Source organism: Aquarana catesbeiana, linkage group LG11, assembly GCF_042186555.1.
Source record: "Aquarana catesbeiana isolate 2022-GZ linkage group LG11, ASM4218655v1, whole genome shotgun sequence".
Classification (NCBI taxonomy): domain Eukaryota; kingdom Metazoa; phylum Chordata; class Amphibia; order Anura; family Ranidae; genus Aquarana; species Aquarana catesbeiana.
The window spans coordinates 53,569,967-53,583,106 of record NC_133334.1 but is presented as its reverse complement, the minus strand read 5'-3'; the positions used below and the strand labels follow the sequence as shown (position 1 = coordinate 53,583,106).

General features: G+C 41.0%; 1 protein-coding gene across 1 annotated transcript in view; it reads left to right on the top strand.

The window, feature by feature from the left end:
• Window positions 1-13,140, top strand: part of NDUFS3 (NADH:ubiquinone oxidoreductase core subunit S3) — a 19,718-nt gene extending 6,578 nt beyond the window's left edge. Inside the window, exons 3-7 of the mRNA XM_073604416.1 lie at window positions 1,416-1,513; window positions 7,342-7,491; window positions 9,465-9,590; window positions 11,157-11,276; window positions 12,896-13,140. Coding sequence (XP_073460517.1) covers window positions 1,416-1,513; window positions 7,342-7,491; window positions 9,465-9,590; window positions 11,157-11,276; window positions 12,896-13,060 — 659 coding nt within the window. The 3' untranslated portion in view covers window positions 13,061-13,140. The remainder of the gene's footprint in view (window positions 1-1,415; window positions 1,514-7,341; window positions 7,492-9,464; window positions 9,591-11,156; window positions 11,277-12,895) is intronic.

Below are 13,140 nucleotides of genomic sequence, written 5' to 3'. Positions count from 1 at the left end.
GGTCCGAATTGTTGCCTGAATTTGCACCTGAACCAGACCCAAAAATGCACAGGACCCTTTTGGAGTTCGCACCGTTTTTAAAGGTCAAGGAGAGATTTGGGGTCTTTTTTTACCCCAGATCTCTCCATAAAGAGGTTCTGTCATCCTTATTTATATTACAAGGGATGTTTACATTCCTGGTAATAGGAATAAAAATAAGTAAAAAAAAAAATGGACAATGTAAAAGTAAAATGAATAAGATTTATTTATTTTTTTAAAGCGCCCCATTCCTCCAAGCTCGCGTGTAGAAGCGAATGCATACGTAAGTCGCACATGCATATGTAAACGGTATTCGCAACACATGTGAGGTATTGCCGAGAACGTTAGCACAAGAGCAATAATTCTAGTGTTAGACCTCCTCTGTAACTCCAAACAGGTAGCCTGTAAAGGCGTTTAAAGCATCACCTATGAAGATTTTTAAGAACCATAGTTTGTTGCCATTCCGCGAGCGTGCGCAATTTTAAAGCGTGACATGTTTGGTATCTATTTACTCGCCGTTACATCATCTTTCACAATTTCCCCAAAAAATTGGGGTAAATATTGTGTTTTGCTTTTCATTAAAGTGTATTTTATTTTAAAAAATTGCGTTTGCAAAACCGCTGCACAAATACCTTGTGACATAAAAAAATTGCAACAATCGCCATTTTATTCCCTGGGGTTTCTGCTATAAAATAAATGCATAATGTTTGGGGGTTTAAGCTTGTAAACAAAGTGGCAGAAAAAGCCTGGTCTTAAACTGTTTAAACTTGAAATTTTGTAAGCTGCTATTTCAGATTTTTCAGAATGAAAATGCAATTTGCCTGGCTGTCCAACACACAGTCCAACAGGCATTATAGACCGGGAACAAATATGCAGATCAGGCGTTTTTAATATCTGTTGCTTCTGGAACAGTGGCTTAAAAGGTATTGGAAATCAAGCAGACTTTATACTTGTCTGTGCCCCATAAGGATGATTTCTGCTCACTTTAGGTGTTTTCGGTGAAGGTGGCTCTCTGCGGGCATACATACAAAAGACATTGGAAAAACATGGGGCTTCCATTACTTTTGAAAATGGTAGATGCCTGTCTGTTGCCAACTTTAACATGTTTTAGTCACAGTCCAGACCAAGCATGCTGTAAATGAATGTCAGAACTACTTATCTCTATACCTGTCCCAGGTCAGCAACTGGAACAGCATTGAAAACAAAGCTTCAGAAAGACATCCAGGTAATTAGCATTCTCAAAGGAGCATTTAGTGATGGCAACTTCCATTAATCATGACAGGGACCCTTAAATTTGACCAAGATTCTAACCCTCTGCTATCTGAAACTGAAAAAACTAAGTTATAACTGTGTCATTGTTTCCATATTGTCTTATTGATGTTCGTTCTTTCTTTCAGCAACGGTTCGGCCTGTCAATCCAGTGTTACAGAATCAACTGTCCGCATTTGGGGAATATGTGTCTGAAATTCTGCCAAAGTATGTTCAGCAAGTGCAGGTTAGTAGGGTGACATGCACTTTGAGAAACTACCATCACCCCTTATTTCAAAGAGTAAAGCTGGATATACACACACAATATTTTCTTTTAGCCCATAGGCCAATCAAAAATAATCGAGCAGATTTCCCCGTGCACACTATACAGCGTCGACAGTGAAATCTTCTTCTGTGGCTGTTGTACTCTGACAGCTGTACCCAGCACCTGTCAGAGTACCTGAACAGCGGCTGCATATGATTGGATGCAGCCAATGTTAAGCCAACAATTTTTGCTCCAGCTTCTTCTTCAAAGGATGTCCTGCTGGAGGTGGCTGACGGGGCCACCAGCATATTGGAAGTCCAGCCAATTAATTATTTTTGGAACATAATTGACTACAGTGTTTCTCTAGATCAGGGATATGCAATTAGCGGACCTCCAGCTGTTGCAAAACTACAAATCCCATCATGCCTCTGCTTCTGGGTGTCATGCTTGTGGCTGTCAGAGTCTTGCTATGCCTCATGGGATTTGTAGTTCTGCAACAGCTGGAGGTCCGCTAATTGCATATCTCTGTTCTAGATGGTGGCTGGTCAGGAGGATGGGCCTGCTGTGAAATTGTTACCATGTACTACCAAATTATTCCAATCGGGATCTTGCAAGAAAGCCTTCAGGTGGCAGTTTTCTCTTCATTCACACCTGAGCGTTTTGTAGCTCAATACTTGAAGCTCGAGGACGCTCAACAAGCAAAATCCCATTCATTTCAATGGCTCTTCACATCTGAGCGTGAACAGAGGCCATTGAAATGAATGGGATTTTGCTTGTTGCTTCAAGCTTCGAGCTACCAAACACTAAGGTGTGAATTAGAGCTAGCAATGATGAAATTTGGACCGTTGCAGTTCTGCCATTTTATGGCTTCATATGTAGAATAAAGTGGTTCAGCGGCTAATACCCATGGCTTGTTAACAGAAAGTAAGAGGAAATCCCCCCCCATCGGGGTCACATACATCATTTAAAATCTGACATAACTTCTAACCCCACTCTATCCAAAATGGGTGTGGTGAGGGAGGGAGTTGTGTTGTAATGTTTCCATTGTTTCAGCGAAAGCGTTTATACTGTACTGGTGCTAGGGACATTCATCTGTAAATTTTACTGGTGCAAGGACTTATACTTTGTAAGGCAACATTTTACCACTATATGGAATTAAAGTGATTGTAAAGTTTTTATTTATTTTATTTTTTTTTTTTTAATTAAAATAAAAATTATACTTACCTGCTCTGTCCAATGGTTTTTCACAGAGTGGCCCTGAACCTCCTCTTGTGAGATCCCCTGCTGGAGCTCTCAGCTCCTAACCCCTCCTGAGTCCCCCCATAGCAAGCTGTTAGCTATGGGGCACTCGTGCAGTCTTGCTCCCAAGTTGGTCTTTTTGTGTCCATAGATACATGCTCCCTCCTCACAGGATTTTATTGACAGCAGCAGGAGCCAGTGGCCAGATATACTGCTGCAGGGCAGCCGGTCTGGGCTGGACCATGATGCATGTTCTGTCGCTTCCGGGTAAAGGCTGCCCACTGTCCCAGCTGTGCTGTGATTCGTAACATTACAAGCCTATCAGCGGTTTCCAGTCAATGATTTATGTTCGAGACCCGCTGATCGGTGGAGTGGATGACAGAACAGAGCCTTGTGATTGTAAGCAACAAAGAGCTCTGTCCTTACAGTGGCGATGTGCCAGTTTTTTTGTTTCCCTGCAAAGTAGGAAGTAAAAACTGGTACATCCCTTAGTAAAATCAGCACACAGCAAACACTTAACACATTGTTAGGCACCACTTTATGAAGGGGTGGGTTCCCTTCAGTCCACCTGCCCTCCATCTATTCATCAGAATGCACGTGCTTCCATTGTGGAGTCACTCATGAGCTAGTGATAGGACTACAGATACCAGGGTGCCTTGGCGGGGCTCTGTAGCTTACCCATGTATTTGCAAATGTGTGCAGACTAAACCCCTGTTTTTAACGCATACTGTTAGAAAGGTTAATTCGATTGTCCATGGGCTGGTTGGTAAGTGAACTTGGAATTTTTCTTGGATTTATCCTTGGCCTGTTTTCTAACATATGTTGCCTTCCAATGCTGCTTGCTGCAATGGCCAGTTATAGGTGGGGGCAGTGGCTTCTTTTTTGCCGCCCTTACTAGTATTAAAAATTACAGTATCTATATCATAGTTTGTAGACACTATAACTTACATGCAAAGAAATCAATATACACTTATTGTGGTGTTTTTTTTTTTTTTTTTTTTACCAAAGACATGTAGCAGAATACATTTTGGCCAAAATTTATGAAGACTTTTTTTTTTTTCTTTTTATTGGATATATTTTATAGTAGAAATAGAAAATGTTGGGTCTTTTTTAGTTTGTTTGCGTACAGCATTGCATGACCATGTAATCGCTAGTTAAAGAAGCTTAGTGCCGAACTGCAAAAAATGGCTTGGTAGTGAAGGGGGGTATAACTGGGTTGAGCTCAAGTGGTTAATGCAGAAAATTCATTAAGGTAAAAAACCTCCTGCCTTTACAACTTCTTTAACATCAGGATATATGCTTTATGGCTCCATGCACACTAGCGTTTTTTTTATTAAAAAAATGCTAGAAAAAAACGCTGGATGAAAAATTCTGATAATAGAGTTTTTGTGCCAGCTTCTAGTAGCGTTTTAGAAGCTTTTTATTAGCCTTTTTACAGTACACGAAGGAAAAAATGCTCAAAAAAAGCTGTTGGGAGCACTTTAGTAGCGTTTAATAGGGGTGTGGAAAATAATCAATGCAGCATCGATTTAGGGAACGGGCCGCATCGATTGCATGGATGACGTCATCCCGGCTCCCCGTGCCTCTCCCGGGACAGCCCTGCCCATGCACTCCTAAAGCTAAAACAAATCACTGTCAGTCCCTCTGTTTCATGCATTCCTTCCTACAGTGTGTAAGGGTTCATGTAAACCGATGCCTCTACCTTATTATCTCCGCTCTCTCAGCGCTGCTCACACTCATGTGCCCTCTGGCCAACCATTCTCCTCCCAGCCAGACATGACTGTGACTAACGCTGAGAGATCGGAGATAATAAGGTAGAGGCATCGGTTTACATGAACCCTTACACACTGTAGGAAGGAATAATGTAAATGGGGGGCTGTGTAACATAAATGTGCTGTGTAATGTAAATGGGGGGCTGTGTAATGTAAATGGGGGGCTGTATAACATAAATGTGCTGTGTAATGTAAATGGGGGGCTGTATAACATAAATGTGCTGTGTAATGTAAATGGGGGGCTGTGTAATGTAAATGGGGGGCTGTATAACATAAATGTGCTGTGTAATGTAAATGGGGGGTGGGGGGCTGTGTAATGTAAATGGGATGTGTAATTAATTTTTTTATGAAAACCACGGACAGTAATCGTGATGCATCATGAATCGTTGAAAGGAAAATCGTAATCGAATCATGAGACCAGTGAAGATGCGCACCTCTAGCTTTTTGATGCATTCAGCTTTTTTTTTCTGCTGGAAAAATGCTCCAAAAAACTATTCTCTTTTTTTTTCCCCTACTCCTAGATGCTGAAGCTCAAAAGATGCTAATAGCCTAATGTAGTGTGGACATATAGGATAACACTATTTAGCTTCTTCGAGCATAAAAAAATGCTAATAACAGCTTCTAGGAGCTTAAAAAAATGCTAGTGTGCATTGAGCCTATATGTGTAGAAATATTCTACGTTTGTGTTTGGTTTAGCTGTGGTCTGTCCACTTTCAGTAGTTTGATTTACAGTGAGGGGGGAAAAAGTATTTGATTCCCTGCTGATTTTGTACATTTGCCCACCGACAGAGAAATGATGAGTCTAAAATTTTAATGGTAGTTTTATTTTAACAGTGAGAAACAGAATAACAACATAAATATCCAGAAAAACGCATTTCAAAAAAGCTATAAATTGATTTGCATTTTAATGGGTGAAATTAGTAATTGATCCCCTATCAATTGGCAAGATTTCTGGCTCCCAGGTGTCTTCTATAAAGATAACGAGCTGATATTAGGAGCACTTTTAAAGGGAGTGCTCCTAATTTCAGCTTGTTACCTGTATAAAAGACACCTGTCCACAGAAGCAAATAATCAGATTCCAATCTCTCCACCATGGCCAAGACCAAAGAGCTGTCCAAGGATGTCAAGATTGTAGACCTACACAAGGCTGGAATGGGCTACTAGACCATCGCCAAATAGCTTGGTGAGAGCGTGACAACAGTTGGTGCGATTTATTTGCAAATGGAAGAAACCCAAAATAACTGTCAATCTCCCTCAGTCTGGGGCTCCATCCAAGATCTCACCTCGTAGAGTTTCAATGATCATGAGAATGGTGAGCAATCAGCCCAGATTTACACAGGAGAATCTTGTCAATGATCTCAAGGCAGCTGGGAGCATAGTCACCAATAAAACAATTGGTAACACGCTACGCCTTCGTTCCTCTGCCTATGTGGAGGGGGTTGTATGTGTGCCTTTCCTCCAATCAGCTCTCTAGGTCCCCCCGCTCAAGAAAGCACATGTACAGGCCTGTCTGAATTTTGCTAACCTGAATGTTTCAGAGGAGAACTGGGTGAAAGTGTTGTGGTCAGATGAGACCAAAATCGAGCTCTTTGACATCAACTCAACTCGCCGTGTGTGGTGGAAGCGCAGGAATACTGCCTGTTACCCCAAGAACACCATCCCCACCGTCAAACATGGAGGTGGAAACATTATGCTTTGGGTTTTTTTTTCTGCTAAGGGGACAGAACAACTTCACCGCATCAAAATGACGATGGACAGGACCATGTACCATCAAATCTTGGTTGAGATCCTCCTTCCCTCAGCCAGGGCATTGAAAATGGGTCATTGGAGCATGACAATGACCCAAAACATATGACCAAGGCAACAAAGGAGTGGCTCAAGAAGAAGCACATTAAGGTCCTGGAGTGGCCTAGCCAGTCTCCAGACCTTAATCCTATAGAAAATATGTGGAGGGAGCTGAAGGTTCTAGTTACCAAACGTCAGCCTCTAAACCTTAATGACTTGGAGAGGATCCGCAAAGAGGAGTGGGACAAAATCCCTCCTGAAATGTGTGCAAACCTAGTGGCCAACTACAAGAAACGTCTGAGCTCTGTGATTGCCAACAAGGGTTTTGCCACCAAGTACTAAGTCATGTTTTGCAAAGGGATCAAATACTTATTTCACTCATTAAAATGCAAATCAATTTATAACTCTTTTGAAATGCGTTTTTCTGGATAAAATTATAAACTGATCATTTCTTTGTCAGTGGGCAAACACACAAAATCAGCAGGGGGTCAAATACTTTTTTCCCTCACTGTAGAAGCAAATATATCTTTATTTTACAACATAACAAAAAAATAAAAAGATGAGGCCACTTCAAGGTATAGAAAAGGTCATGAACCTAAAGTGCAAGCATATTACACAATTGAGAGCAGTGAAAAAAATGACTGGTTATGGCATATGTTTCACATATAGGTTTAACATGTAAACAATATGTGGTAAAATAAATATTGTCTGTATTCTATAGTAATAAGGGATGAGGTGGCACATCCTGTTGGAGGACTAGGATGGCATGGTCACTGAACCACCATTAGATGATAACATCTCTTTGAGGGCGTTGGAAGTGGAGAAATGCATCCAAATATACCATAAAAATGTATATTTCTCAAAGGTGTCATTGTCCAACACTAACATTTCCTTCATGCGCATGATGTCGTTCACCGTGGAAACCCACAAGGATCCGCAGTTTGATTCAGACTGCGACTTTCTATGTGATATATTTAAATTACTGTGTAACCAATGAGTGGTTTTGTTTCTTAGGTGACTTGCTTTGGAGAATTGGAAATCATGATCCACCCTGATGGGGTTATACCAGTCTTAACGTTTCTTCGTGACCACACAAATGCTCAGTTCAAAAACATGGCTGATTTGACTGCTGTGGATATCCCAACAAGAGAGAATCGCTTTGAGGTGAGTTCTGGCAGTCGGTGACAAAATTGTCAGGACGCTTGCATACTATCAGGCCCCAAAAGCCTCCTTTTTCTTTCCTTTTTTTTCTTAGCTTAATGTTTAAATTCCCCTTACCTCCAGTTTCCATCTGCTATACTAATTGCCTTTGTTGAATCTGGGAGTGTCTATTTTTTTGCTCAAATCAGGCTAGTGTGGCCATAAATAAGCCTTTGTAAAACAAGCCAGCTTAAAAAAACTAAGAGATCTGAAATGTGAAGTGAAATTGTTAGCTTTTCTGCAAAGCCATGCTTTCTAACACAAACTGCAGATGCACAGCTATTTTTATAACTTGCTCATTACTTTTATTTAGATTTTTTAAAATTTTTTTTATTGGAGTTTTCTATTTTTTTTTTTTACGGGTGCTTTGCAATGACATATTGGAATCGGACTGCAGCTACCCATCATTTTTCTGTGGCTTTGCTCACTGGGACATCGATTGAGTCACGAACAAAATGCCTGAAAACCAGCATTTAATTTTCTGCGTTCAGGTTAAAAAGGATTAAAAAAGGTTCAAAAGTGTTAAAGGATTAAAGTGGAATTCCAGTCATACCCTAGCTAAGCCTAAATCTTAAGACTATTCTATCTACCCTGTAAAAGGAAAGATTTGTATACTTGCCTATTCTGAAGCCGCTCCGGTGTGGTCACATGATCAGGTGACTTCTCTCCCAGTGCTGATTTCAATGTAAAGGAGAGGCAGCGACAACGTCTGCAGAGCCTGGGCAATGATCTCCCTCCTCTACACTAAAGCCGATACTGGAAGCCAATCGTGTGACCAGACTGGAGTGGCTTCAGAATAGGTAAGTATAGATCTATATATATCTTTTCATATACAGGGTAGATAGAATAGGCTTAGAATGGGGTTTGGAGTAGATTTAGGACTAGTCAGAGTTTGGCTGGAAGTCCACTCTAAGCTGCTAGAAAAAGGCCTTCCTCATGATAAACCCTAAACAACTTGATGTCAGTAGATCTTTGAGAAGCATAAACATGTTTCTATTGCTTCTTCTTAAAGTGGTAGTAAAGTCTTTTTTTTTTAAGTTGTACCTACAGATAAGCCTATAATAAGGCTTACCTGTAGGTACAGTGAATATCTTATAAACTTGCAGTGTTTAGGAGATATTCACACTGCATGCAGGTGGTGACGTCACCGATGCCTGTGTTTTGAAGGTCAGGCATACAGTGCCCATCCTTCAGAGCTCTGTGCCGCAGCCGAGGGCTTCAGCGCACATGCACCACTCATACAGCCAGAGCCCACGAACCCAGAAGGAAGACTGGGGGAAGATGGAAGGCCTGTCAGAGGTGACAGCGTGCCGCTGGAGGGCTTTGTTCTAAAGGTAAGTATTTCATAATGTGCTTGTATGCAATGCATATTCACACATTTTGCCTTTTACTTTTTTTTTTTTTTAAGCTGCAGTTTATTGCTGCTTTAAAAGCAATTTTTAAATTGATACAGTCAGTACCCATAACCTCTTGTTCCTGCAGGTGAGATATAGCCTGTCTCATTTCCTGGCTGGAAGACACCCAGCATCTAGCTTGTTTCCTTCCCAGCCTTACCGTTCCTGGCCTGCCCCTTCTATTCAAAGCATTTCAGTTCCTTCAGTCATGGAGGCTCATTATCACACATTGGCGTTACCAAAGATTAATCTTTTCAGGAAGCTGCTAGCCCCTCTTACCAGCCATGATCTGCCTGCATTGCATAGAGAAGCACACATATCTAGTGATGAGATCACTGTGTCCAAACTAAGATGTATAATGAAAATGGAAGTGTCTTATTTAATCATTTTTTAGCATGTTGTCGAACCAGGGAATACAAAAAAATAAGCATATTAAACTTCCATTTTGAATAAAACAATTGTCTTTTGTGAGCTCCTTTCACACTGTCCTGTGTGGTTTGTCCACCCTTAGCTTTTTAATTTGATTCATTTGTTCTTTTTCAGATCATTTACAACTTGCTTTCTTTGAGATTTAACGCCAGGATCCGCGTTAAGACTTACGCAGATGAACTTACTCCTGTGGAGTCCATTGTGTCGGTACACAAAGCAGCAAACTGGTATGAGAGAGAGGTGAGGATTCACTTATCACTGCCTTTGTCTGAGATGTGTAATGTGAACACTGACTTTGCAGTGTATGTAATATGGTCTCTTTAACCATCAAAAGTAACTAAGGCCGGCCATACATGGTTCAGCAGGAACCTCCTGAGATTAGAACCATTAATGGCAGGCTGAATGTACCAATTTGATCGATTGATCAACTTGGGTACAATCAGCCTGCCAGATTTGCTTGTGATTATTGCAAGCGGCTGCAATAGCGCGCTTCCCAAGCACGCTCCCGCCCCTTCGATGGGAGAAGACAATTGCTCGGCAGGAGGGATTCCCCTGTCAACACTCTGTGTTGATGTGGGGAATAGTTTAGGATTTCTTTCCTGCAACCCGTGGTTGCAGGCAAAAAAATTTACACTGTCTATGGCCTGCCTAAATCTACCTAAATCTGCAGTGATCTGTGCTTAATTGCCTTATACAATCCCCTTGTTACTACAAGCAGCTGTACAGATTACAAAATATAAAAGAAACACAGCAAAAATGCTATAAAGTGCCATTACAGACATATTATAAAAAAATAACACTATTAGTTCAAAAATAGTCCCCATCAACGTGCTTTTCATTTGTGAAAAAGACCATTGCAATCCTTATGCCCCAAACACACTCAACAGAATTTTTTGACCTCTTATTACAGGAGGAGGTCAAAACACGCTTGATTTTCAACCCAGTTATGTTAGATAAATAGACCCATAATGTAAAATCGTTACATTTAAAAAAAAAAAAAAAATTATATTATGCTTGCCAAGGTGCCTTTCATAAGCACTCTGTATACTAGCATCAGTGTTGTGTGTCTCTCTATCTCTCTGTCTCTCTATCTCATTTTGATGTCACTTGCTCTGTCCTACTTGTTTAGTCATGATTGGACTTCCTGAGGTTCAGATAGAAATATGCAATCACAAGGAAACATATAGGGCAACACCAATGACATCTGGACAGTTGCACACCTTCAGGAGAGCGGTGGAACTGATGCTAGTATACTGAGTGCTGTTGAGTGCACCTTCCAGTATTCCAGGGAACGCGTAATCTTTTTCAATGTAACAGTGCTCTTGTCTAGCATCAAATGAATAGGCCAAAAGCACTGTCATATGACCAAAAGGAGCTACATCAACACTCCCCTTTAGCATCCAACACTGGGATTTTTAGTGACAGAGGAAGTAACTGTGGCGGAGTGATGGCAATGTAAGTATCAGAGTGTCGGGGGCCCGTTTACACAGACACTATCACTTTTCCGTGAATATCGCTTAAAATATACACACTTTGAGATACTTCTCTTTGGATTAAAGCTGCCTGGTCATTCATGCTAATCCTGACATACATGGATATAGGTTCCCTTACTGTACATGAACCAGTTATAATAGAACAGCCTGACTAATCTGCTTGTACATGCTCCGTGTATAGGAGTAGAGTAAGTGCGTACCATACCATGGATGGCATCTCTAATCCATTTCTGCACTACAGGTAGTTCTCTCCTTTTTTTTTTTTTTTTTAACCTGTGTAGCTAATGCAACCATGACTTTTCTTTCCTTGTAGGTTTGGGACATGTATGGTGTGTTTTTTGCCAATCACCCAGATCTGAGAAGAATCCTCACAGATTATGGCTTTGAAGGTCATCCTTTCCGAAAAGATTTCCCTCTCTCTGGATACGTGGAGGTAAGTTTCCTTCAATGGAAATTTACACCAAAAATAACTATTATGGTGACATGATTACGCTGTGTCATACCTTCCTGCAAGCTCCTTATTGTCCTGGGCCCAAAATTCATAAACTGTGCCTGCTCATACAGATGAACCAAGGGCTGGCTAAAACTTTATTAACCAATTAAGGCTAAGGCCTTTTCCTGTCAATCTTTTGTTTACAAGTAAAAATCTGTATTTTTTGCTAGAAAATTAGTTTTTTCAAACTTATTTTTTGTGGACATAATACACTATAATTAATTAAAATACAAAGCACAATATATACCCCAATATTTGCGAAAGGTGATGTTATGCCAAGTAAACAGATACCTAATATTTCATGCTTCAAATTTGCGCACGCTTGTGGAATGGCGCCAAACTACGGTACTTAAAGATCTCCATGGGCGACACTTTAAAAATTTCTGCAGGTTACTAGTCTAGAGTTACAGGGGAGGTCTACCACTTTCATTATTGCTCTGGCATCTGTGCATGGTAGCCAATCAGCTTCTACCTTCAGCTTGTTCAGTTATGCTTTGACAAAACAAACCTGGGAGCTGATTGGTTTCTATGCAGAGCTACACCAGATTTTGCACTCTCCGGTTTTAGTAAATCAACCCCAATGTCTGCACCATGGAGTGCACGTGATTGGCCAAAAATTGTACATCGTTGCTGGCAGTAACTCTACCTTTCAAGGTGATGATGTGGCCTGCTGAATACCAAGATATTGCTGCTCAAATCATGATTGTGCCACCACTATTCTTTACCGTTGGCACAAGACCATCATGGTCGCATGCTTGGAACGGTGTTCGCCACACGTGAAAACATCTGGTGGTTGGTAACAGTGTGAAGCTCGATTCATCGGACCATATTAGTCTTCCATTGATCGATAGTCTACAATTTATGGGGGTTGCCCCACTCTCTCCTCTTCTGAGCATTAATATCGGTTACTAATGGTTTAGAAATCGCACAGTTTTTGTGGACACGGGCTTTGGAAGTCTGAGATTGAGCTGCAGTCACTTTTGCAGCAGTTGTTTTCTTATTCCTGGTCACAATCTGGTGCAATGTCCTTTTGTCACTTTCAGTCAGTTGACCAAGTCGGCCGCGCTAATGCATATTGGATGACATTTTCCTGGAAACTGTATATGCCATCATATCACAAAATAATTTGATACTGTACCTCGCAACACCGCAAATAAATTGGCAACTTTAGTCACAGAGGCACCAGCTATGCGGGCACCAACAGTTTGCCCTCTTTGAAACTCAGTAAGCTCTGATATGACTCCGTATTACTAGCAGCGCAGGCAGTGAATGAGCAAAGTGAGGCTTCCCACCTGTTGGCAAGGTTTCTCATCACACAACAGACGTAAAAGAATGTTACGTCACTTCTGCTTTCAAATCGAAACATGTCGTCACTTTTCACACACTTTCTCCATGGACTGGTATATTCAAATGGTTTTACTGAAGATTATTTAATTTTTTTCAACATATGCTTAGTTTAATTTGCATGCTCTGTGAAAAATGTGCTTCAAAATATGCAGTGTGTTTTATTGTCTGCATCTTGAAGACGGTTGAATGTGATATCCTTTGTCTCCTCCAAGGTCCGTTATGATGATGAAGTGAAACGCGTGGTAGCAGAGCCTGTTCAGTTGTCACAGGAATTCCGAAAGTTTGATCTCAGCAGCCCCTGGGAAGCTTTCCCAGCCCATCGGGAGGCACAAGAAAGCCCAAAGCTGGAGGCAGGAGATAAAGTAGAGAAAAAGTAGAGGTGATAGACACTGTGGAAGAATATTTTGTGCTGTGCGTGTACATAAAATAAAAATTAATGGTTTCTTGTATGAGAAAA